Genomic DNA, 26,752 nt, shown 5'->3' with positions numbered 1-26,752 from the left:
TAAAAAACACATGCAAGAGAGAAACGTGCTACTACCTTCAAAACACATGCAAGAGAGAAACGCTGCAACCTTAAAAAAACACATGGAAGAGAGAAACGTGCTACAACCTTCAAAACACATGCAAGAGAGAAACGCTGCAACCTTCAAAACACATGCAAGAGAGAAACGCTGCAACCTTAAAAAAACACATGCAAGAGAGAAACGCTGCAACCTTAAAAAAACACATGCAAGAGAGAAACGTGCTACTACCTTCAAAACACATGCAAGAGAGAAACGCTGCAACCTTCAAAACACGTGCAAGAGAGAAAAACACAACGGAAGTTCCTTAGGCCACTAGTCCCGTGTGGGATAGGCCCTATCCGACAGGGGATCGACAATGGGAGATCGACCATGTCAAAAGGTACGTTGTCCTTTATGACAACGTACCTTTAGACTTTCTTCTCAATGACTGCTTGTTGATAACATGTTCCATTTGCTGCTGTCACACTTAGCCACCAAATCCTTCTACAATTGTTGTAAAAATCCCCATAGAGAACAAAATATGCTCGGCCTCAATGAGCCAATAACCTTATATATCCATAAATCTGTCTGATAACATCTTATATTAAAACTAAGCACATTTAGGTTGTGAAGCACTCAAGTCTGGATTATTATGATTTTTTATAATATCAAAGCTTGTTCATTACGGATACATTACATTAAATAACATTACATAGTCTATTATATAACTGAAGATAAGTGACCGGGAATTTTTCTTTTGGCAAGCCAAATGATGCAGGTGATTTGACTTCAGGACACATCTGGTCTTGTTTTATTTTTTGGCTCAGATCAATTAGTTAAATTTATTCTTCTTTACTAAAAATTCTACTGGTGAAATTATGCTTCAGGTGTGTTGACTTGGAAAACTCATCTGGCTTCTTAAGCTCATACTCTGATGTGGCTTCATCACGTTGATTTAATTTTTTCCCCAGTTTGCACGTTTGATAAAACACAGACACTCCTTTCTAAAAGCAGAACAGAGCAAGTGAAATAGTGCAACATTTAGAGATCAGCAATGGTTAAACTGAACAGAATTTTACAAACAATCGAATAAGAATACAAAGGAGCGTCATAAGAGAACGAAATGGTAAAATATATACAACTGTAAAGCTATTCAGTAGCGTTACTGTCGAAGGTCAAATTTAGCATTATCAATTTCTGTGTGCAGTCACGCCAAAGTGAATAAGATTGCAGCATGGATGCAACCTTGATGCAATTCCTCACATTCTTCCACTGATGTTCTCATGTTTTTCTTCTGTATCAGCGGCTACTGACACACAAGCCTTTGGAAGAGTAAGTTACAGATATGATCCGTGTGTCCCTACCTGTCAATCAAGCCTCCATTAGCAGCTACTTGGCTGGGTGGCTTGGGCTCCACTGTTGTGGACATGACTGGAGGATGACAGCAGAGTGTTTTTTCCTCAATATACACATTTTTCATTTCCCTCTCTCTTACTCTCTCACTATGTGTGTGTGTGTGTGTGTGTGCTAAACCTTCCCATGGTCACTGTGGGCTGTGAACAGAAGGCACAAAACCAAATTCAGATATGCTGTGCACCTGTGATTCGCTAAAAATCGTTATGAGACACTTTTCTCATTTTCTTGCTGGTTCTGTTTGTGTGCCTGAATGGAGACATAATGTTACCCCAAGTGACTTCAAATTAGGGTTGAATTTAAATGCTATGGAAGTCTAATCTCATTTTGTGGGCTCAAAAGCATTTTAAGTGTTCGTGAGAGCATGTGTGTCCCTTGTTGCCTCCACGCCTCCTGGAGGCAGGTCGTCGTGAATCACGTCAGAGCAAATCTGCTGTTAAAAGGAACCAACTGCACTGAAAGGAAAGTCTCTCTCTCTCTCTCTCTCTCACACACACACACACACACACACACCGTGGCCACTGGCTGGTTTGCAGCCAGCAGTAGTGAATCACAGCGGTCATCACTTGGTGTTTCATTTGCGGAGCATGACAGACACAGATTAGTGGAGCACTGCTGTATAGCTGGCAGCTGCTCTGCTCTTCTATGTTCCCCCTCTTTTCCCTTTCTTCTTCTCTTTTGGAATTACTCCTGCATTACATGTTTTTTCTCCTACACCAACTTTCTATTGTCTTCTTCAATTTTTTTTTCCTTTCATCCCCCAATGTGTATTTCCTTCACTATTTTCTACAAATTATGGTCATTCTTTGCAACTCCTCCATTCTGGATTGTTAGAATAGGATCGGCAACCCCAATTCCAAAATACATTGTGCTAATGTGTAAAATGTCAATACATACATAAATACATAATAGCTACAATCATTTAAAAAACAATATCTTATTCAAAATAGAACAAAGAAAACAAATAGAATGTTAAAAGAAAGACAATTTACTGTTTCATGAAAAATATTAGCTCATCATGGAATTTGAGCCAGGGGTCGTAACAATAGCAATACAACTCAGAAAGGTTAGAACAGGAGCAAGAAAAGGCTGGAAAAGAACGTGGTACTAAAAAGAACCAACTGGAGAACCAACATAGGTTAATTGGCAACAGGTCAGTAACATGAGTGGGTATAAAGAGAGGACCTTAGAGAGGCAGAGTGTCTCTGAAACAATGATGGGCAGATGTTCAGCAATCTCCAAAAGAAAAAAAACTGCATCAACAAATTGTGAAGATATTTCACAAAATAAATAATAATAACAATATGAATCAATATTAGATGTCTGTGATCTTCAGGCTATTCCAGAACACTTCCAGAAATCATCCTCTGTGAACACAGTTCACTGTACCGTCCACAAATGCAGGTTAAAGCTGTAACAAGCAAAGAAGACTAACCCGCTCACTGTTTTCTGGGCCAAAGCTCATTTATAATGGACAGAGGCAAAGGGGAAAACATCTCTGCTGGAAAAATGAAAACTTGAGATGTTAGCTTGTACTGACTTGTTGTCAGCATTTAATTTAAAAGCTTGCATCTCTGATGGTATGGGGATGCATATCTCCAGGGAAACTGATAACTGCCACATCTGGAAAGGCACCATCAGTGCTGAAAGGTATCTTCAGGTTTCAGACATCTTATGCAGGAAAGACCTCAGCAAGACAATAATAAACTACGTAATGCACCGAGGCTTTCTAGAAGGAGTAGAACAAAAAAGACCCAGGGCTGTTGAGCAGCTACAATACTGAACCAGGCAAGAATCGGACAACATTCCTCTTCCAAAGGTCCAGCAGCTGGTCTCCTCAGTTCCCAGATGTTTCCAGACTGTTGTTAAAAGAAGAGGGGATACGACACATCTGTAAAAATTGCCCTGTCCCACTTTTCTTTTTTTTTTTTTTTACACGTTTTGCTGCAAAACATTCATGAGCTAATATTTTTCGTGAAATGTCTCAAACTGAAGATATTGGTTTATGAGAGTTGCACAGCATAATATCCTGTTTTTCTTTACATTTCACACAGCATCCCAAACTTTTTAACATCGGGGCTGTGCTTCATTTATTTTGCACTTCTCTCCCGCTGCTACTTTCTTTATAATTCACATTCCTCACAACTTGTGGAGGACAGTGTGTCTGGAAAAGAAACGTGTGTTTGGCAGAGTAGAAATGAAAAATAACCAGACACGGTTTTCACTTTTCACAAACCCGACATTTTTCTCTCATATGTACAAACTGCAAAAATGTTGCTGTTTATAGTTTGGATTCAAGTGGCTGCAGCTACTTTTTTTTCTATTCAGTGTCAAAGATGGAAGTGGAAATTAGGCTGTAGTATGTGTGTTAAATCAAATTTCGATATATCTAGAAGGCGAACACACAACTTCATGACCTTACAAAAATACTGCACATCTTTTGAGTATTTCTTGTGTTTATTTCTTGTTATGACTTCTGTTTATTCTTTTCTGTTTTCTTTCTCCTTTCTTTTTTCCAATCTTTCTTTCTTTCCTTTGCCATGGTTAATTCATTTTCTTCTTTTCACCTTATTTCTGTTGTCCTGCACATCCCTCTTTCCCTTTTTCTGTCCTCTGAACACGGTTCCCTCGACAACAGTCCTGGCCCTTCTCCTCTCCTCTCCTCTTCCAGCATTCTTTATCACCTCTTTATCTGCATGCCTCACTCCCCTCACCTCTTTTTTTTCCTTTCTGTCTTTCTTTATCTCCTCCAATACTTTCTCCATTCTCTCCTTGCCTTCTTTGACTGCCTTTCAGTTCACGTTAGGTCAAAATATGTGAAGGAATAAAATTAAGTGCTTGAAGATATTAACAGTTCCAACAATGTCGATGTGCTGTAGGATAACAGCTACATGAGCAAAGATGGTCAGTTGAAGTTAACTAAATAAAACTGAATTCTTGACATAAATGACATTCAAAACAGATCGATTTATAGTTCAAAAATTGAATCCTACTAATTTCTTCCTGGTCCTTATGTTCATACGATCGACCCACTTGTTGCCTCCAGGTTGCCTCACAGACACGTCTTAGCAGTTTAGAGCGGATAATAACTTCTTTTTACCAGCTTTACATGAATCCTGATCATTTTCCCTTCAGCTAAAATTCTCAAATTCCTTCTCAAACATTTTCATTTTTCTGTTTTTTCTACTGTTCATCTTGAGTGTGAGTGTTGTATGTATGAAATGAATGAGAATAAATGTCAGGGTTGGTATCATGTTTGTGTGCGTCAGCTGGAAAGGGAAGCCAAGACTGCCATCTATCGTTCCCACACGATCTCACTATGAGCACGCATCATACTGCCTCCCACTGAGGAGCCACACTTAGACCCAAAGTCACATTTTTCAATTTTATTTCAATAGTTTCTTCCTAACAACATCGACATGTGCACACAGCTATCAGCTGTCACAGAGTACATATGCAGATAAAGTCAGTGATCCTTTGACGCTGTTGTTTTCAGCTTCATCACACTGTCTTATAGCTCTATTCTATGTTAAACTGTTTGGTGACATCCCTTGTGGATGGTTAAAGAGTAAACCGCCTTGAGTCATTATTCCTGACAGGCTGACATCAGAACTTGACCTATGATGTTGGTGATTTGAGATTGTTTGAATATCTTTTTTTACTTTAACTCCGCAGAACGCTTCAGAGCTTAATTTACTGGAGAATAATCATTAGTAGTTGTTTTTAAATCCCTTCCTTAGCTGCATTCTTATTTTCAAGACAGCAGTGGAGCTAACGAGCTGAAGCAGTGGGCTAATGATGAGATTTCGGTTGATGTTGAATATGTTCAATAATTCAACAGTGGACAGAAGCAAGGCGTTTCAAACACAATAATTTAGTGATACATTACAGCTCTCCGATAATCCCTTGTGAAAATAACAAAACACAGAGAAAAACTTTAAGTTGTTATTGCTCAGATTTCTTCAAAGCTCTGCAGTAAAGTTGTTTGCCTACAGATCTGATGTGTGCTGCAAGATCTAACTACAAAGTGCAATGTGATGTTTGGTAAGTCTGAGCCTCTGAGTCAAAAACCAATATATTTCTTTACTTCTAACTCAATAAAGTTCTCAGCAGGAAAAAAAAAATGCAGTTTTTCACCGTGTGTTGAAGCTAGAAACGATCTGATGCGTATTGCTTCAATTTTGCTGGATTATACAGACGAGTTCTCTACAAATGTGTGTTTGCAGCTTTAAATAGATAACAGCTTCCAGTGTACAGACAGCTATGTAGCTTTTCTGATTAATACAGTTTCGGTTGTTGACATGACAGCATTCTGTGCATCAACACTGGTCTTGCTGGGTGAAGAGGATTTTTTATGGGCCATATCACAATAAAGCTAGTTCACATTTCTGCGTGATGCAACTTGTGGAAAAAGGGTGCAAAATTTCTACATACAGATAAAGAAGAACAGCAGACACAACAAGTAAGTGTGTATTAAAGCTTTAACGTTTTCAGTGCAGTTTCTGTGAGTTACGGTTCTTGAATATGTTTACAAATAGGAAATAAGTGAATGCTCATTAGCAAGTTTCAGAAGTCGGTCGTGTGTCTCCAGCTTGAAAGATATTTTCTTATTTCTGCAATTGGCGTTTTCAACCTCTGTTTCCTACTGGCATGTTGCCATAGCAACCTCTAGTTAAGCTAGAAAAATACTACAAGGTTTTGATAAGACTTAGCCCCAATTAAGTCAGCACACACAAATTTAGAAGGCCAGTGTGGAAATCACAGAGCCATTCCTCCAAGAGGGCTGCTTCTGCCAGAAATTTAATATTGCATATTTGTCTGAAATGGGATTTCAACAAAGTAAAGCCTAACATGATTAACTGTTTGAATAGATTAAGGCAAAAGCTAAAATATTCATTCAGTACATCCAGCTTTGTGTGTGTGAGAGAGAAGATGTGCGCGCATGTCATCTTAGCGCTTCCTCAGTGCAAACAACTACAATACATTTTAAAATGAGATTGTAAGAAAACATCTGGTCACCTCTGGCTCACCTGGAAGATGGTTGAAGTCATCGTTTCTGTTGGCCCGCGTTCGATTGTCACATGTTTCTGATCCAACGGTTGCTTTTCTGTTCATGCTTTGGTGTGGCTGCCAAATAAAAGGAACAAACAAAAGAAAACAAACAGAAAAAAAGGATTTTTCAATGCAGTTTTCTAGTATGTATGGCTGTTCCCCAGATATCTCATTATCAAAGAACAAAATAATGTGTAACATCACAGTGGCTACACACCTCTTTAATTTACAGTCTGCAGTAATACTTTTATTTGATAATGAGCTATTTGGAGAAATCTAAGCTACAGCAAATTAATTTAACATGAGTTCATGATTCACAGAGTTGGATAGGAATTACCTATCACACACAATCTATCAAAAATAGATAGACAGACTTTTTTTTAGATTGTTTTGACATGTAGGCAATTATAGAGCTAAATCATTCAGCATACAAGTACAACGCTTGAACCAGGCTGACTGGTTCTGGTGAGTAAAAATGTGTGTTGTGTGTGGTTTGTGTGTGTAAATACTGTTTCATAAAAGATAGACCAACTAGTGTAATGTCAGACACACAAAGAAGAGATATGGATTTACAAATGATAATTATTGGATAGATTGTGGAGGTCATGCAAATTCAAGGAGTTTCCTGGAGAAACAACAAAACCACAGAGTGCAGGGAGAACAACCTTCCAATAGGAGAAACCCAATATGCCTACGAGTGTTGGCAGGTAGTATTCCAACCCAATTGGGGGCCCGTTGCACAAAAGTAGGATAAGGGATTAAGCCGGGATATGTTGGCTATCCTGGATCAAATTATCCGTGATCCAGTTGCACAAAAGTGGGATAGAGGGAAGTGGGATATGTTCAGACGTAAGTTACCATGGAGATTTATTCTGTGAAGCTAGCCTGCTCCAGACCAGGCTAAGTTCCAGGATCTATTTAATCTCATTCCTTATCTCAGTCAGCGGTCGCCACAAATGGAAACCAATATTTATTCCACTGCCTAGAACATATTGTTAAAACATTTAACTATACCCACTATCATTATTGAAACACTTGTGATCATAAATTACAATCATTTTAGATAACTGATGATTTTAGATGAATCACTAGATAATTTAGTTTCCCACAGACTACACATAAAGTACATCATCATATAAATATAAAAACACATTAGAGAGTACCATGATGTTCCTTTATTGAACAAGGATGAATCAAAGCAAGTAAACCATCAGCTCCTTTCAAAACTGAAGTCACACAGTGCTCCACAAGACAAAGCACAGAATCAAAGGATGCAGTTTGAGACAAACTGTTTGTAAAAATGGGCTATACAAATAAAATTGCCTTGCCTATACAGCACAAAAACCTAACAAAAATTCCTCTGCCATTGCAGGCCCAACTTAAATCAACATGCATATTAATTAAAATAATTTAACACATATTGGTCTCTGACCAGCCGACCACAGTCGTCATCCGGGAAGATGGTAGGATTGTCCCAGTCTATGAGAGCTGGCACTCTGGGGGCCCTCTCCTTTCTCAGGCTGGCCACATTGTGGAGGCCCTGTCTGGGCTGACTCTCAGGTGGTTCAGACACTGAAAGCGTGCCTTCAGTAGGCCAAATGTCATTTCTATCCGGGCCCTTGTTCTGGCATGGGCATGGTTGTATGCCAGTTGTGCCTCCAGAGGGTCTGCAAATGGAGTGAGCAGAAAAGGCTGGCAGGCATACCCTCGGTCACCCAGCAATACACCCAGGAATTCACCTGTGAATACAAAATGTTACCATCACAACCTCATAAGTAGTGACAGTCTTAACACAGCCATTATGTTAAAAGTGGTTATCAATAGAGGTTCTGTGGCTCACCTTGTGATAGGCGCCGATAGATCTCCGAGTTCCGAAACACTCGGGAGTCGTGGACCGAGCCGGGCCACTTTGCCACAACATTACTGAACAAATAGTCAGCATGGCAGACCATCTGAAATGATAAGATGTTAAACCAACTAATGCACACTACAGGCAATGTGTGGGCAGGCACATTGTTAATAAAAAGTACACTTGTTAAGTATTTGTCAGGGGACTTACCATTCTGCAGGATGTTCTTATATTTCACTTTGCCTTGCTGCCATGTCCGTTTTGGCCCAGTCATGATAAATCTACACACAAAAAAACACAGGCACACACACAATGAAACAGTGGAGGAGCATGGAGTTACATTTAGATAGTTTCACTCACATGCAGTCAATTTCAACTTATTCATAATCAAAGTAGGCTACAAATATCTTTTCAAATATCGTCACCTTCCTAAAATAATCGCATAAGTAATTTTTTCAGGTTTTTCAGGAAACACAAAAAACTCCCCCCAAAAGTTAAATTATAGCATAAAATAATAATTTCAGTCAGTAAGTATGTATCAAAGGATGCGTGACATGAGAACACTTATTGTTTTTCATAAAAACTAAGAGTAAATAAATGACTTAGGCATTTTTTGGACCACACCTTTGATGCCAAAAAATGACTTGGGCGATTATTTTAGGAAGGTGACGTTATGTTAATTAACATTTTATTTGGATTGTAGCCTAATTGTGATAGTTTCAGTAGAGTGGTGAGTGTGTATTTGTGCACTACTTACGCATTCAGGCGGTCAGCAATTTGCCACGCTTGCTCCCTTTGTTTTTTGACTGTGGCAGTATTTCCTTTTTGTTTTATTTTCTCCTTCACCTCTTCATAGGTTTCCATGTATAATTCTTGCTCCGCTGGGGAGAAATACGCCGCCCTTGTTGCCATGGTGAATCAGTGAATCTATGATCGATCTTGGGGTCTATTTAAGCAAGCCGTGTGCAGCACTTATCCGGGATCGGTTTCACCTGGCTTAATGAATCCGTGTCTGCTCATCCTGGCTTGGCCTTTGTGCAACCAACTAAGCCTGGGCGCCATGTTTTGGATTCCTTGAACCTGGCTAAGTAATTCATCCTGGATGTCTAAATCCTACTTTTGTGCAACGGGCCCCTGGTCCTAACGAGTTGGAGCACACGTATCTTTAAAATCACAGTGAAGTTTCTCAACAGTACAACAGCACAGTTGTGTTGCTATAGCATCCCCTACATTTCTTCACAGACACTAACACATATGAACGCAGGTTTGTCCAAATAAATGTAGGTGAGTCTAAGACTCCACATTTTGTTATGATGCACACAATCAAAAACACTACCAACCACAGCTGGTAAAAGCTGGGGTCTGACTGAGAAAGATGAACAGTGTTTTTCTTCTTGAGGTTGTGCCAAATGAGGAGGCTAACCTGATACTGCAGTTTGTCTTACAAAATTAAATGTGCCCTAATTATAAAGCTGTGGATGCAGCCCTTACATAAATGCAGTTTTGTGTTATAATTGTATGATATTAACATGTCCAGGAGGCAGTTCGAGGGAGCATACATCTGGCTGCTGGCAAACAAATAGATGTTTCAGCTCATGGTTCTTTGTAAATAATTGATTTTATTATTATTATTTTTTTTTTTTTGGGGAAGGCAGGGAGGCAGGGAGACGGAGACGATACTCTTCTATCCTCTTGCTAAATTTGACCATTCTACCCAAATTAGGGGTATCTAAGTTTAAGAAAAAAGCTTTTATTTTTTCTTGTAATAAAATGTGGTTTATGAGATTCCACATGTTAGTTAAGGTACAAGTTCCTTACAGATATTCACACAGATACTATTTGCATGATATGAAAAACTGCTGAGAGGATGGTGGTGAAAAACAACAACCATTCTGAAGTCAGTCTACGCCACCTCCACAGCACCAAGCATTAGTTTTGTTTCCATCCATTCAACAAGTGAATTAGAAACATCTGAAGTGTTGCTTCAAAGAATTGCATATCTGTCTGGTACTTAAATGGTTGCCTAATGTCATCACAAGATGACAGCAAGGCAGTATGTGCTGCTTTACCCATGGCTATGATTCATGTCCACACATATTTGCTTTGCTACCGTTTTATCCCTGGAGACGTTACCAGCTGATTGTTTGATAGCAGTTAACTAATAGTTAGCAACAAGAACACAGTAAGTAATGACACTATTATTTCTATCAGGGGTTTAGTTCTATTAGTTCTATCAGAGCTTGAAATAGACTTAAAATAGTTCTATACACTATTAACTCCAAATAAATGCTAATTTTGTTGCCCTTATGCTAGACGCTTAAATAGGCATAAGTTCATGTGAAGCTGGTCTCAATTAAATAGGTTCAGTGGGCCCCATTTCTTACATCCCATTATGAGCTGGAGGCCATCAGGGAGGGCAACAAGCCTTGAAGTTGTGTTAATCTTTTTTTTCTGTTTGGGTAACCTGGTTTGTTACCATGGTGACTACTCAGGGATGTTTTCATCTCACAGAATAACTGGATCCCCAAACTATATCTCTGCTTTACACAAGTATTTTTGGTTCCTTAACCTATGCAGTAGTTTCTAAACTGACTCCAACAGTGACTGAAAACAAAAGTAAAAAGTAAAAAAAAAAAAAAAAAAAAAAAAAGAATTATGAAATTATGAAACGCAATTTAGACTTTTGAGCAGTCGGCAAAGTGGAGAGCTATGACTGTTTCCTTGTCTTTTTTTTCAAATACTATATTTCAAATCAATAGTGTGATAACATCATTTTCCTTTGGGAACCATGAAGTATTCGGATCAGTCTAAGTGTCTTCCATCTTCAGATTACTATAGGACTGCACATAGCTACATTTTCAGTTTTGAATAGAAGCGGTCAGATCAGTCTGAATTCCCTTTTTATTTACTTCTCACAAAAGTAAAAAAAAACTGTCTAAAATATAAAGGCTCCATCTTAGCACGACATTAAGTGCATGTTAGACATGAGTCACTTGCCCCTGATGTCGACAAAGCCCATATAATGGCTATTTGACCAGCTTTACTCAGCGAATCCTGTAGCCTACCTGGACTTTACTTTGGCTGCAGAGTGCTGGTTGAACCAGTTCTGTAAGTCTGCTCACACCATGGCATAAAGAAACAGCTGGTCCCACCGTTCTCCACTAGCATATATATCCATTGATCCTCATCTTTAAAAGCTGATTCTCCTCCCCCCGTTGGAAATGGAGTACTAAGTTGACAGCACCTTGTCAATTCTTGACTGATTACTCTGGTTGGCTGTTTCTTGAGGTTACAGACTTTTGATCAGGGTGAAAACAGCCAACGTGATTCCTCATATTACTGTTATTACCACAATAATAAATCATTAAAATGTAGATTTTACATATGTGTGCATTAGATATAGTTTTGAACCCAGATGTTTTTTTAATCACTTGCTGCTAAGCTCTGTTTTCCATCGCTATATCATCCAAAGAACCGCCCAATGAGAACTCAACTGCTCGATGGGTCAACTCCTCATTCAACCTGGGTGGTTAATTGCATCTTACAAAGCTATAAGTTAGATCATCTACTGTATTGGCTTGGCATTTGCATGTGTTGGCTGACAACTAGCATGGCAATCTACTAAATCAATTACTGCTTTGGTTACTGACATGCAAAAACTAGCTTCAAAGTAAACACAAGAAACTTGAGCTGCAAAAAGAAAAGGACCAGACTCAGTGAATAATTCCCTAAATTCAACAGTTAAACTTCTAATACTGGCTCAGTACCTAATGAAGGTGGGAACCTAAGATAGCTGCTCATTTGGCTTGTTGTTTTTTTCCATATTGTGGTGGATTATAACTGCAGTCTCTAGCTTGTTCCATGTTATGTGTGATATAGAGGTGGCAACATTAACAAATGATTATTTTGTGATACATCAAACTATATGCAATCAGTAATTCAAGCAGGGTCCTATACAGCCTCAATTAAATGTCGTTTATGTAGTACCAGAACACGTAATTTCAAAAGATTACATTTCAAAGCCACTTAATGTGATGTAAAGATTAAAAAAGGTTGGGAGCATTTCATGCGTATCTGTGCAACATGTTCTTAAGCTTTTGCACACTACATCTGGACAATTTGGCACATAACTTAAAGACATTTTAAGCTTTTTAAGCCATTAAAGTGACATACAAAATGGCAAGGATTCAAAGTACAAGACAGGTATTGATCCCTTCACAGTTAATGGCCTTCAATGACATGCAGAAATCACAAAATGCAAAGATATGACATCTGACATTATTTGGTCTGTTAATAATTTACTGTTGAGCAAGGCCCAGCTGTTCTGTGGGATAAGATTAGTTTGCTTATATGTTCAAAGCTTCTGAAATGTATCAATCAAAACAACGTAATCCATCTTTTTAAAGAAGGGAAGAGAAAAAGAAGCATAGGGTTTACTTACTTTACTCCTAAGACTAACTGGCATCCCTATTCATCATAACACAGGCTTTTGACCATCCGACAACCAGAGTTCCCCTGCAAATAAATTTAACATTTAGTATAAAATGCAGAAAGAATATATGTTTGGTAACTTTGATGTATTTCATATTTACTTTCTATTTCAGCTGTGAGAAAGATTCAATCTCCCCCCACCAGAAGCATTAAGTTATTCATTTTCAAAAGGACGTGGCAACTCAAGACACCTGGTTAGATTTCTGGTAAACACTTATCCACAATACATCTGTCCGGTTGCTGTCAACAACTCATACTGGGTTTGGAATAGACTTTATTGTCACTGCACACCAGGGTACAATGAGCTTGGCAACTTCCAGTAGCTGATAAACACCAGAAGTGATATCACAACAGGTCTCAGGGGCTCTGGTTGAATAATAAGTAAAAAGTAACATGGAGTCTTTAGACATGAGTCAGTTTTGGGTTTTAAGTATGTGAGCATGGACGCATTTAACAGTTTCATTAAAAAAAAAACACATTTTTTCAAAGATAAAATAATTGGAACTGTAGTCTTCAAACCAGACTCTATGATCAGAATCACAGTTGTGCTCAAGTGTAGTTTTTCAGTCCATCCTGCAGCACACAGTAATTCATTATAGAATTCAGTGTTTTCCTGTTACATTTGCTTTCCTGCTTGATTTATGTTTTATGCCCCTCCCCCTCCCCATCCCCCCAACATCCTCAATTAACATCCTCAAAGGCTGTCTTTTTGTCATTCAAGAAAAGATTTAGTGATCTAGAGTCATCTGGTAATACTTTAATTGTGTTGTTACGAATTAACATATCAATATTAAGTAATAGCCGAAGGCTGACAACATCTCTATGGTCATCCATATTGCTGCTAGGTTTATTTTTTATTCCACCTTGGACAGTCCTAACAGCCCCGGAGAGTCATAACAGAATTAGTGGACCATGTCTGAACATCTCTAGGAGGGAGCAAGCATAAAGTGCATGCAGTCGTGATCAGCTGTCCCCAGTTGATGCCGGGTCACAGATTCACTGTGTGAGCCTCTCTGACAGAAACATTGCACAAGCCAAGGATTCTGCCTGTGCCTAGTGGGACGAGACTCACAATGATGAACATTTCTAGGAGTTTCTGACATTGAGCATTTGTTAGTCTCAATATTGGGGACCAAACATATGGATTGTTTTGCCTGTGTTACCTTGAAAAATGAGATATCTGCAAGCATCATAAAGCATCAAAACAAATAACAGAGGAATTCCTGAGGCATATCTGCAGGGCAAGAAGACACCAGCTCTACATCTTTGGTTCAATCTGATAAGGCCTCCAGAGCATGCGAGTAGTACTTATGTAGAGACCAATCTTCTATTGATCTTGCAGCAATCCATGTGTCACAGAGCATGAGTGAAGGTGTGCTGAGCCTTTCAATTACTGCTTCTGAGTTACAGTGCCTCTAAGCCAAGCACTCAGTAATTCACTGAGGGGTCACATGCACACATTTTCTTTGTAATAATAGCTCTTACGAGCTCTTCTTTTAAAATTAGCTTATTTTTACAGCTGCAAAGACATTTCATCTTAGATCAAATACCTTGGTGGGTAACATTTGACAAATTTGATTTAATCATTTATTGAATTCTTTCATATTAAAGTCAAAGTCAAATGTATTTGTATAGCACATTTCATGTACAAAACAATTCAAAGTGCTTTACATAAAATAAAAGCTTTGCAGCAGGGAGTGGAAGAAGCATTAAAATACATAAAAGAATATAAAGAGAAATGAATAGACTAATTAAAATGAATTTAAAAACAAGCAACAGTCCAGATAAATTCAAAGATAACGTGCAGATTTCATGCATAGACACATGAGAACAGAAATGTCTTTAACGTGGATTTAAAAATGTCTACATTTGGTGAAAGTTTAATCTCCACTGGCAGTTTGTTCCACTTGTTTGCAGCATAACAGCTAAATGCTGCTTCTCCATGTTTAGTCTGGACTCTGGGCTGGACCAGCTGACCTGAGTCCTTGGATCTAAGAGCTCTGCTGGCTTTATATTCTCTGAACATATCACAGATGTATTTTGGGCCTGAACCCAAATAAGTGAAATACACGTTTGAACTGTTCACATTGTGAACATGACTACCGATTTATTTAGATATTTGACCTTTTACTCCCATGTGAGTATTTTTGCACAGACTAAAGTTGTGTCGTAATCTCTTGTCCTTGCATATGAATATCAAACCACTTCAGGTTTAATTTACACTTAATTTCCATATATTTTAGGCTTTTTTTAATTAATTAAATTACAATTACAAGGCGAATTGTCACACAAATCGTTCAAGTTATAGCTAAACATTCAGGGCGGGGTGTGTTCACTTTCCAATAGAAATCAAATGATGTAGATATGAGATATGAAACAATATTAGCTGAATCAATCTGTTGGAGCTGAAAACCAGACACCAGGCATGTCTGGAGAATTGCTAAACTCCTCTCAGTCTTGCATTCTTGACACCGTCACCCTTTTCGGACCTTTTTTATCGTCCGAGGTCATAGAGATCAGTCCGATTGGTTGTGACAACAGAAAAACAAACGCCAAACTCAACATGTTAGTTTAGTTGAACTAAAACAAACAACACTTTTTTCACAATAACATGGCCGCGTGGACTGAAGAAACTAAAGACCAACTGATCATCACCATTTAAGTGAGACCAGCTCAGTATGACGTCACCAAAAAACACAAAGCACACGCTGCTTCTGGTTTCCCTTATTGATTAACTTACATGGTAATGCCCCCTGGGTGGAGTATGTCCTCTTGCCCAGACATGAGATTGCACATGCCGGTCGGCAGTTGGAGGTAATCTGCACAGTGTGGTCAAGCGTATTTTGTTCACCAAGATGCCACAAATGTGAAAACACACAGCAGGGGTCCTTCACGTGTCACTTTTATATGAATGTCCCTCACAGCTTCATGCATACCTACGACATGAATTACTGACATACTTAAGAGAGAAATGGAGAGAATAATCGTGTATCGGCTATATTTGTAATTAGACAATAAATCAAGTTAGGTACAATATAACAACAAAGTTCTCACACACAATCACAAAATTTGTTTCTCAAATCTCACAAGTGTCCAGCTTCCTCACGGGGTAAATTTGTTTGGGCTACGTAATGTCATCTGTTGGATTCCCCTGAACAGTTGATCACAGACCACAGAAACCAGAATGAATAATGATCAGAAAAGCAGCATTCATACATCTAACCAGCATTCATGGAAGGAAGTGCATGTTTGCAAGGGGCTTAAAGGGATAGTTCGCCTCTTTTGACATGAAGCTGTAAGACATCCCATATTAGCAATATTATTTAAGAACATTTTCTTACCCCCCGCTGCATCCTGTGAGCCGAGTTCCAGCTGAGTTTTGGCGTTGATGAAAGTAGTCCGGCTAGTTGGCTGGGGTCCGGAAAATAAAGCATTTTGCTTCTCAAAACAATATGCGTTCAAAAGAGTAATACATTTGCATCACAAAATCGTTCATCCAGAAAAAGTCAGACCTCACATCGCTTGGCGCTATTTCTCTCTTCCTTCATATCACTGCGTGCTGTGTAAACTGTGCAGACCGAAGTGCAGACCGAGCAGTCCCCTGCTTCCGAGCAGTAAACACTGTAACAGGTGCGGCTATCGCTAGGTGGCTTGACGCATTAATATGAAGGGAGGCAAAAATAGCGCCAAGCGTCAGCAGGTTTTCAAAATTCCGAGTCTAAAGTGGGAAAATTCAAACTGATACAACTTTCAGGTCCCTCCCCCAACCTCTACCAAGCTCCAAATCACCCCCCAAACCCCTCCCCCTCTGTGGACGAGGTTGTGCACGTGAGTTCACACCAGTGTGCGCGCACACAAGCTGGGGCAGACTCACGCTCAGCATGGTTGGTGACTGTTCTGCTCAGATAATAGATAAATAATAAACCTAACTTGATTGGTTAAAAACAGCCGGGAGCGCTCGATTTTTGCAAGCACGATTACAGGCTTCAGAGGGAGCTACAGAATTTGGGATTTTTCCTAAACAGCCTATTTAATATTCTACTTCCAGAATCCCATGACAGTTCAAGCTAATATGACTAAAAAAAAGTTGCCGACGGCAGCTTTAAAAGATGAAAAGGTAAAAGCGAGGTACAAACCGATTAAAGTTTTTAAAAAAAGGACATTAAAACATTGTAAAATTGATATAAAAGTATGAATGATAATAGAACACAGCAATTTAAACTGTACAACAAATTGCCCCCCTGGATAGAGGAAAGATACGTACCTTGGCCTTGACCTGCTGCTCAACAGTTTGGGTCTCCTTTGTTGTATCTTTGACATGACGTGGAAAGTGCGCTGATATTTTTAGTATGTGGTTTGGCACACACAAACATGCTTGTTTTTAATACAGTGCATGATGAGGATCCAACATTCACATTCATCAAATGTTGGTTATTGGCTTTTTGTGCTCTTCAGGTAGCCCTGGGTCTGCCTCTTAGCCTCCTCCCAGTAGGACATGTCCAAAAACCCTGCCCTGGGAGGTGTCCACAAGCAATTCTGACCAGATGACTAAATTACCCGAACTTCTTCCTTTTGATGCAGAGGAGCAACTGGAATATTGCTGGGTTGATCCTTGATTCCTCCAGATTGGTGTGTGAACATTTGGTCTATAGAATTTGTGCTGTAGGTTACAATAAAAATGGGCCTGGGAGTCTGGAAGAGCACCACATACATGTAGTCCATTGATTGCACCATAAGTAATAATTAATATTCAATGACAGAACTCGAAAATCTTTGTGTGGAATTTCAAAACACGATAATAATCTCTCGAACTGACTACTTTGGTCCAAACTGATATATCTCAAAAGCTAAGCAAAATTTCCTCTCTTTTTTATTGCTACTTTCGAAGTATGCATGCTTAAAAAAAGCCCACTGAAAGCTCAAAGCTTAACTAAAACAAACGTGGAAAACCTCTCGCTGTCATTGTGAAGATGTTAAGAGGCTATTGGTTGTATCTGGTGTAAAGTACAATGTGGCTTTCAGACTCACGGTGCACAGCTTCGATAACCCACAATACTCACACACACACACACACACACACACACACTACTGTCAGAACCATTTTAACTGTATGGAAGCTTCACCATGAAAACCCTTTGTCCCTAAGAGAGAATAATGACAATGGGAAGATAAAGGAAAGTCACCACATTTAACAGCATTAAGCCACTCAGTACCAGACGCATTACAGAGGGAGAAAGAGGCGATGAAGAAAGGGATGACAGGGGGGAGAAAATGACAGCAAGGCCCAGAGAGAAGAGCAAGGCACTGATAAATCGAAGGATTAATCCGGGCTACTACAGAGGGATTAAATCATTCTCTCGCTGAATGTTTGCCTGCTCTGTCAGACGGCTGAGGTTAAGCAGAGCGTTCTATTCCTGCCCTGTTTTCTGCTGTTCTCTCATCCCCACAAACACATTTTCTCATCCTTTTAATGGCATTAGAGGGGGGAAGTCTTTAATCGGAGAAGCAGGAAGGCCTCTACAAAGCACGCACGCACACACACACACACACACACACACACAGATACTGACGCAAGTGCTGAGCAGATGGAGTGCTGAGCTAATAGATGTCCATGTTTCTGATAATCTGATTTAGGGAAGAGATAGAGATAGCAGAAATACTCATTGATTTCCCTTGTGGCTGGTGTATGTAAGTGCCTGTGCATGCGTGTTTGGAAGCGTGCACGTGTGTGGACAGATGGATTGGTTAGTTAAATAAAAAATAAAATAAATAAATAAATAAAAAAAACCTACAACAGTGTCAAAATTAAAAACAATTAGAGCATTTTATGGTTCAACTTTATGTCCCCACAAACCTGTTTGTACACCACTGTGTGTGTTATGTAATATTTGGAATTCAAGGTTGTATTTAAATGGAAAATACTTTATCAGTATGTTAACTATGACAACAAACATCTGTTTCTACAGTGTGGTCCATCATTCCTTCTGAATTTCCATTGGTAACAAGAAGTGATTATTTACCAACTAAGTGCATTACTGAGATCAAGACTGAATTACAAATATTTAGAGATCCAGAGTCTTGCTCACCAGGAGGATGTGAGGATCGAGCTAAAGGCCTTCCCTCTTCTCCAACTGCTTAGTTGTCTTTTATTTCCCTTCAAATTTGGACCACGGAGGGACATTACTGTTTATTATTATTGCTATAGCGTATTGTTCCGAACCTGATGAAGCCTTTAGCTGGATGTAAAGTTACATAGCACAGCCCTCGTTGAGACACACCAGGTTTTTAAGATTTCCTTTTCATTCTATTTCCCCTAAAAGTTTGTAGGAGTTCAAGGGGAGAAAGCAACAAGCCTTGGCAGCTTAAGCCCCAAGGGGGCGGTGACCCAAAATAAAAGCCTTCACAGGTGCGGACCACTGAGAAAACCAAGAACCACTCATATGGCTGATACTTTCTGACTCATGCACAGCCATCACATGACCAGTGGGGATGCAAAGAGGCGTAACTGTGACTGACATCACTAAAATATGCACAAAATCTACACCTGTCTGACTTTGCTGTTGAACTCAATGTTCCAGGGTCACATTCATAACCTGAGTGTGAGCAATAGGAAAAAAACAATGGACATATCTATAGCGTGACAATATGATCCAACAAAAAACATGATCAGTATGTTTCTGTCGCATAGTGGGGGAAAATATGAGGATTCAAAAACACTCCTGAACTTTCTTACTCCTTACAAAACTTACTTATTATTGCTGTACTAGTGTGAAACGACTGTTAAAATATAACACAGAGATAAATAAGTTAGTGTATACTGAGCCGTGTGTATATTTCATGCAGCTTTCTCTGACTCCCACATTTCACAGAGAACTTGAAATATTCAGCTGCCTTACACAGATTCTCTTGAAGCTGCAGATAAGGAGAGATTTTTTTTCCACAACCTTCGCCTAGTTAAACAAGTAATGACAGGCGTGGGTGTTGACCTCAACACACACACACACACACACACACACACACACACACACACACACACACACACACATGTGAGGCGTTCTTCTGAAAGGTTCCCGCCGACACCTGAATATTCCTCCTTCTCTTCTGGATTCTCCGTGCAGCCTCCTGCAGCCCCTCGCTCCCCCCCCCCCCCCTTCCCCTCGCTGCAGTGGTAATTGGGTATGACACAGGATCAACAGGGAGAGAGCGAGGACGCATTTGAATGCGTTGACTGTCGTCTTCTTTGCTTCTCTTTTCTAACCTGCCGCCTTGCAGCTCACCACTGTTACCGTAGCAACATCTGCGTGACCGCATCCCCCACCCTCCCTCCCTCTCTCCATCCTTCCTCCACATCCGTGTCGTTTCTTTTATTAAGATTGCCCACAAGTGCCCAAATGAAAGTGTGTGTATGCGAGGCGCATTGTAGCAGAGTACTGCCAGCCTAACGCTGCTCTCCGAGCCAATTACCAGAGCCTCACTACAGATTTTCAAGCTAGAACTCAGGAAGGATTACCCTGAGCAGAGAAAATTTCGCCACTTGAACCCAACTCGTTACATTAGGACAATCAAGTACATTATTGCACACCTGGGTGCATCTCATTGCTGCTCAAAGCAGACAGCTCCAGCTCTACAAGTCACAAGGCAGCCACAAATAAGTCCAAACAGCTTTCTTTCCCCGTTGCCCTTCTTTTTTTTATTTAAATAGGTGGTGACTCCATGTTAAAACGACCTTTCTTTTCATTCAAAAACATTTTCGTTAAATTGCAAGTTCGTGCCTGAGGACAGAGTCTTTCTAATTGTTGCCATTTCATTGTGTGGAGTCTGAGGTGGAGAACTCACAGCACATTTATTAAACTGAATTTTTGATTTCAAATTGAACTTTGCTAAAGTCTCACAACTTCCGAAGAGCTTCGGTGTTTAAGGGCATCGGTTGCTTATCTTCTTTCGCATTGACATGAATTATTGCAAGAAAGTTCTGTTCCACTCAGTTTTGAAATGTAACGGATTGTTTCTAAAGATTTCTCACAGCAAACTTTGAACACGCTCCTTTTATCATGTGAACAACATGACACATCACAGGAAGCTCTTTTCTCAGACTTGTATTTATATCATCACACCACAATTCCATCTATCCATTTCCTATACCTGCTCAATCTAACTCAGGCTGGAGCCTATCTCAGCTGTCATTGGGCGAGACGTCGCCAGTCCATCACAGAGACACGCAGAGACAAATGAGACAAGCGATCACGCACACTCACTCTTCTCCTGGGGCCAATTTAGAGACACCAATTAACCTAACATGCATATTTTTACACTGCGGGTGGAAGCCAGAGTACTTGGAGAGAAGGCACACATGCACGGGGAGAACATGCAAACTCCACACAGAGAAGCCCCAGCTGGGAATTGAACCAGAAACCCTCTTGCTGTGAGGTGACAGTCCTAACCACCGCACCACTGTGCAGCCCACATCACAATTTAAAATCACTACTAATAAATATTATTTCAGCTACGGTTGAATTTGGCGACGAGTAGCAGTTACAGAAAATTAGGTTTGATAATAAAGGTCACAGAACTCTGAGGACAGCCTCTTTAACTTCTAATTAGTTTTATGTGGGATCTGATTGCAGTTTTAAAAGCAGCAGCAGGGCCAAGTGAAGTATATCACCTCATTTAAGAGTCTCTGCGGCAGCTCCCTCTTATCAATTTTCTCCAACCAACACTTAAAAAACTTTGTTTAAAGGTAGGGTAGGAGATCCTGGATTTTGAGTCCAGCGAAGCTGCATTTTGAAAATACACAGGTAAAAAGTCCCAACCCTTTTCTTCACTTTCCCCCCGAAGGCACGCCTCTAGAGTACATGAACGCGCACGATCACAAAGGTGCACGAGCGCTGTTCTGACAGCAAGCATCGATCGTTGCCGTATTTAGTATTTAGTTTATGCTAACTATACGTTTAATAATGCTAGGTGCTAGCCAAGCTGGCTCTAGTTTAGCTTCCTGCCAAGCTTCTGGACGCGTAATTCGTTCACGGAGCAGGGTACGCGCACAGGGGGAAGGAGGGGGAGGGAGGAGCAGATTGCAGTTTGATAGACGGCATCAGAATCCAATCATCGTTAATGGTCCGTTCACAATGATTGGATACTGTTTTTCCTAGATTGTACGTTCTAGAGGCCACTAAAACTTTTCATATTTGTGTCAAAACTTTTAATTAATTGGTTGCAATGGGGGCGTGAAGAGTATTTCAAGCAATATGTAAAAAAATGTTCCAGAAAAAGATCCCCTACCCCGCCTTTAAGTCAAAAAATGACCATGCAATTACATACAGTGGATGGCACTAAACATTACACAGTGCCTGCATCATCAGTTGAACACTTTTAATCTGTTCCAGCAGGAATTCGGGTTCAAAATAAAAACAGTAACACTGGATCAAGTTCATCACTCTGCATAAATCCTGTTTGTGTGTGTGTGTGTGTGTGTGTGTGTGTGTGTGTGTGTGTGAATCCCATCAGAGCCAGAGCAGGAAAGTGCACAATCTTATTTTTTGCAGTAAATTCATTAGGATTTCTTCAATGTCATCCTCCGCTCCAGCAGTTTGCTTTGTTGTGCACCTTCATGCAGAAACACAGCACATTCGCATCCGCTTGTTTTTATCCGCATGGAAAGCAAAAAAAAAAAAAAAGCTTTAACAAGGGGTCAAACGGGGGGGTTCTGCATGGCTGGTGTAGAAAAATAAGTTCCTCAATGAAGAAATCTATAAAGAATCTCAATAAAGAAAGAAAAGAAAAAGAAATGCACTATGGTTGATAAATGACCATCAACACGAAGCGTCCACAGCAGAGAAATAAGAGCAATAAATGAAAACATCAATACTGCGTGAAGTAGATTGTAACATACCTCAAGTTAATGCATAAGGCAAACAGCTTCTTTTTCTTTATTTTCCTGATGTGTGTTTCACATCATCTTGTACGATGGTTTAATCACACTGACTGATCTGAAAAAGAACGTGTTATAATCGGCATTTCTCTTGAAGTTTTCCACAGTTTTCAGATGCGATTAGTTATAGATTAGATATCAGGCTGTTGTCATCGTGTGGCGCATGTTCCTCTAATGCTGAGGTTTCATCAATTTCCCACTTTTAGTCCCTTGTAAAATGATAAGATATATAAATTAAATTGAGAAAACAATCAAATAAAGAGCATCGGTCTCAAAGCTCCCAAAAACTTTTACTTTATACCCTGAACATGTGCAATTAAATGACTGGAAACAGTTGCAGAGGGGTTTTCGTTGAAACTATTTTTGTTGACTTGAGTTGTAAATAAGTTCAGAGAATGTTCACGTCTTTAGTCCCTTGTGTTTGAAGTATTCGACATGTACGGAGGGTAAGGTCGGTCCTTGTTGCAGCTGGCCTGGCTTCCAGTCCAAGCCTGTGGCCTTTACCCACCCATTCTGTATTACTTTAATGTCTCGCTGCCACCCAAAAAATGAACCAAACAGAAACACAAGTATCTCAAATAGTAGAATGTGCAGTTAACTTATCATCTAAATAACCAAGGTTGTATTGTCTTGTGATGTCATAGCTCATTGAAGTACTATAAGAAATGATGCAACTAATGACTTTTCTTTGAAAATGTGTGTACTTTAAGGTGAGAGAGAGACAGAAAGAAATACACATAACTTGGTGGTGAGTTTGTAAAAGGAAAAACAGAAACACAAGACTGCCACAGGATATGAATTGTTTAATAAAATCACATATTCAGTCACAGGTTTGTTGCATTGAAGCTAGAGTCATGGTCAGGATTGCTTGAGCTTACTCCTGTGTTGCTGAATAAATACAAAACCATAAAGCTCAAAAGAAATATAAATTAATCAGTTCTTCTTTCAATCAAAAATCAAGACAAGGACGGCCCCTACACACCCCATTCAGCACACTGATGAAACTCCTTTTATTCCAATTCGATTTGGACGTAAAACTGAGTCGTACATTCAGCGGATGGAGGACTGACCCTGAACGCATGTGTACATCTCAGGTCTCAGCAATACTTTACCCTGACCCTTTTAAATGACTGAATCGAAAGCGCGGCGACTCAGATCATGAACCAAACGCACACACTTTTTTGAAAAGCCTTCCAGCAGAATGTCGCAGTGCAGTCTAATATGGCATTTTCAGCACATGATGCCGCGGAGAAAAAGAAGAAGAAAGTTTTACAAACCAGGCATGCTAACAGCAAATCAACTCTCTCATTATTTAAAACAGGAACACAGCAATTCCTGCTCTTAGTGCCTAAGTTAAAGTCTTCATCAAGTTATGGTTTGACCCTTTTCCTCACTCGCTTCATCCGTGGTTGACCAGCAGGTTCTGAGAGAAAAAGAGAAGAAAAAAAAGGAATTAGCCTACTTGCAAGCCTGCAACACCTTCCGACCTTTGAGATGCTCTTAAGTGCAAGGGCTGTCTCTTTTCTGTGCACAATTTTCGTCCATAACCTTCACACATCTGAAAGGTCAGATTTGTTAATTGTAGGGATTATCTCAGTGATGGAGAGGAGGAAACCTGTTGACCTGAGGTACACAGCTTAAAATTACCACTCCTTACCATTTCATTTTTTCTTTTCTTTCCGATTGCTGCACATTAAAAGAAATAAGTCAAGAAAAACAGGTTATAACCACATGTTGACCAAATTGCTGTATAAAACAGATGGAGGTACTAAGAAAAAAAACTGCATGAAACATAAATAAATGTTCACAAGTTCATGAAGAAAGAAAAAGACCCAGTTCAACCATAAGAAAACAAACCTCACAGATATCATCATTAAAACAATAATAAAGTAGACCTAATTTAAGAAAATCACTTAGAATATATGAGCTTTTAGTTGATATTTAAACTCATTTACAGAGGATGACAACCTGAAATAACTGGTTTACAACAAGAAGGGTATTTCTTGTCTGCCAGCGCACTCTCGTTTGGGGATAGGCTTTAAAAAACAAAAGGTAAATATCTATTTTGTAAGTATATATATATATATATATATATATATATATATATATATATAAAAAACGATTGCAATCCAAAGTTTTGTAGTTATGCATGGCTTGTACACTCTGATACTGGAGTCCAACTTACCACAAGGTGGGAACATCCTTTTGCCTACCTAATATTTACTTTCAATTTGTAAGAGAAGCACAGTAGGGAACAAAAATGAGGAGAATACTGGAAAAGCTTACAGACCATTAAGCATTCTCTATCAAACGGAGCAAGAGCTCTCAAAGATTTGATGACTGAGCGCTAACTTAAACAGACATACGGCAGAGGCAGGACGATTTGGAGGAATACATCATTCACCAAACCAAGGTGATAACTAGCTGATTTGACTATAGTTGTGGCACCATGGAAACCTCTTCCTACCGCTTTAGAGAGCAAGAAAAGAAAAAAAAGTAGATGAGACAGTTTCAGTGAAGTGATATAATCGGAACACACTTTGACTAAGAATATGAGAAGAGTGGGTGTTTTACAGTTGATTGGCTGTGGGTGTTAAGGTCCACAAACATAACTTAGAAGCAACTTTTGAATAACTTAAAAACTCATGACAGTTGACACTGACAGCTGCGATACAGAAACGTAACAAATGAAGAACCAGGCATCTTTAAAAAGGCAATGCAGTCAGATATAAGATCAAACTTCAGCCTTGATTTTCATGAGACTTACGAGGATAATACAAAGGTATATCACTGGCCACCATATGCCAATGTCTTTGTGGCCTGACAGCTGTTCAAAAATATACCGACCCTTTAAGCACAACTTATTTACTTTCTATGGAAGACAGCCTGTTGCACCGGCCCTCCCCTTTGCAGGCACAAAGAAGACAACTTGCACTGATGGATTACCATAATATAACACGGTAATCCTGTGCAAGGTAAATCAAAATATAGCCTAAGTAAATATATATCCATAAAGAATGCCTTAAAGCAACTATATAAAGGGTATTTTTTCTTCCGCCTGTCAATTTTGTGTACCATCTTAGACGTGTGACCTCCACATATATAGTGAGTTTTTCGCCTCGACTATGTTCTCCCACAGAATGTGTTACACATTCACACTTTTACACAAACCTTTATGCAGCCTTTGTAAGATGTGTGAAGGTGTATGTACCTCTTTTCACACAGTCACACTTTGACAATCTGTTCCTCTGAATCAACAACATCAGATGCAGAGCATGAAGCCCAAGAAAATCTATCTAGAGATTATGGACTTGTATTACTTACAATCCATGCCGGCTGCTCTGTAAAGCTTAATGTTGCTTTCAGCAACTAGCTTTGAGCTAAACCTGAGCTAACCCTGCGCACAGCTGACGTGCTCTTAATGACACTGTTAACAGACTGATGTCCTCGTGGAAACGTGAATAAATGTAGATCACTGTAAAGAATTGACTGTTGAATTTACAGGAAAACCCAGGCAAAAAAAAAAAAAAAGAAGCCAATAATGTGTTGTAAAACTACCATTAATTACTGTAAAAAGCAGTATTACTTCACATTACATTATGTTGTTATGGTTTGTTTTTATTGTTGATGGCATAAACGATGCGCATTGTGAAGTGTTCTTTAACGACACCAAATAACAAACCTTCACTCCCCCATTACTCCTGGCTACTGCTATTGTTGCCTGGTTAGCCTGGTTTGTCTCCATCTCTTCCCTTTCTCCGGGGAGAGATGGAGACAAAAAAGGAGAGTGTAGGCGGACCTTGACAAAATCAACTGAATTGTGCTGCTGAATGCAGAATCTACTTGTCAGTCAGCCAGTCTTGTGCTGAATTCTGATCGCTTGCAAAATATGACCTTCTGTTTTTTTTTTTTTTGCCAATTTATCAAAATAATTACAATACTTCCCAAAAATATATTCAGTAGTGTGTTTATTTTGTAGTTTCACATTCAATTGGTTTTATAAGACACTTTATGATAAT

The 26,752-nt window shown here is 39.4% G+C and overlaps 1 protein-coding gene across 3 annotated transcripts in view; it reads right to left on the bottom strand.

Annotated features, from left to right (window-relative positions):
* Window positions 1-23,523: 23,523 nt before the first annotated feature.
* LOC142390568 (MICOS complex subunit mic25a-like) overlaps window positions 23,524-26,752 on the bottom strand; it is an 82,811-nt gene continuing 79,582 nt past the window's right edge. For 2 of the 3 annotated variants that reach the window (XM_075476104.1, XM_075476106.1), the window contains 2 exons: window positions 24,391-24,419; window positions 23,524-24,156 (listed from right to left, as the gene is read on the bottom strand). In XM_075476104.1, coding sequence (XP_075332219.1) covers window position 24,156; window positions 24,391-24,419 — 30 coding nt within the window. In that variant the 3' untranslated portion in view covers window positions 23,524-24,155. The remainder of the gene's footprint in view (window positions 24,157-24,390; window positions 24,420-26,752) is intronic. The other variant, XM_075476105.1, reaches the window with a different exon arrangement.

The sequence above is a fragment of the Odontesthes bonariensis genome, chromosome 10, assembly GCF_027942865.1.
Source record: "Odontesthes bonariensis isolate fOdoBon6 chromosome 10, fOdoBon6.hap1, whole genome shotgun sequence".
NCBI lineage: Eukaryota > Metazoa > Chordata > Actinopteri > Atheriniformes > Atherinopsidae > Odontesthes > Odontesthes bonariensis.
This window is presented reverse-complemented; position numbering and strand designations above follow the sequence as displayed.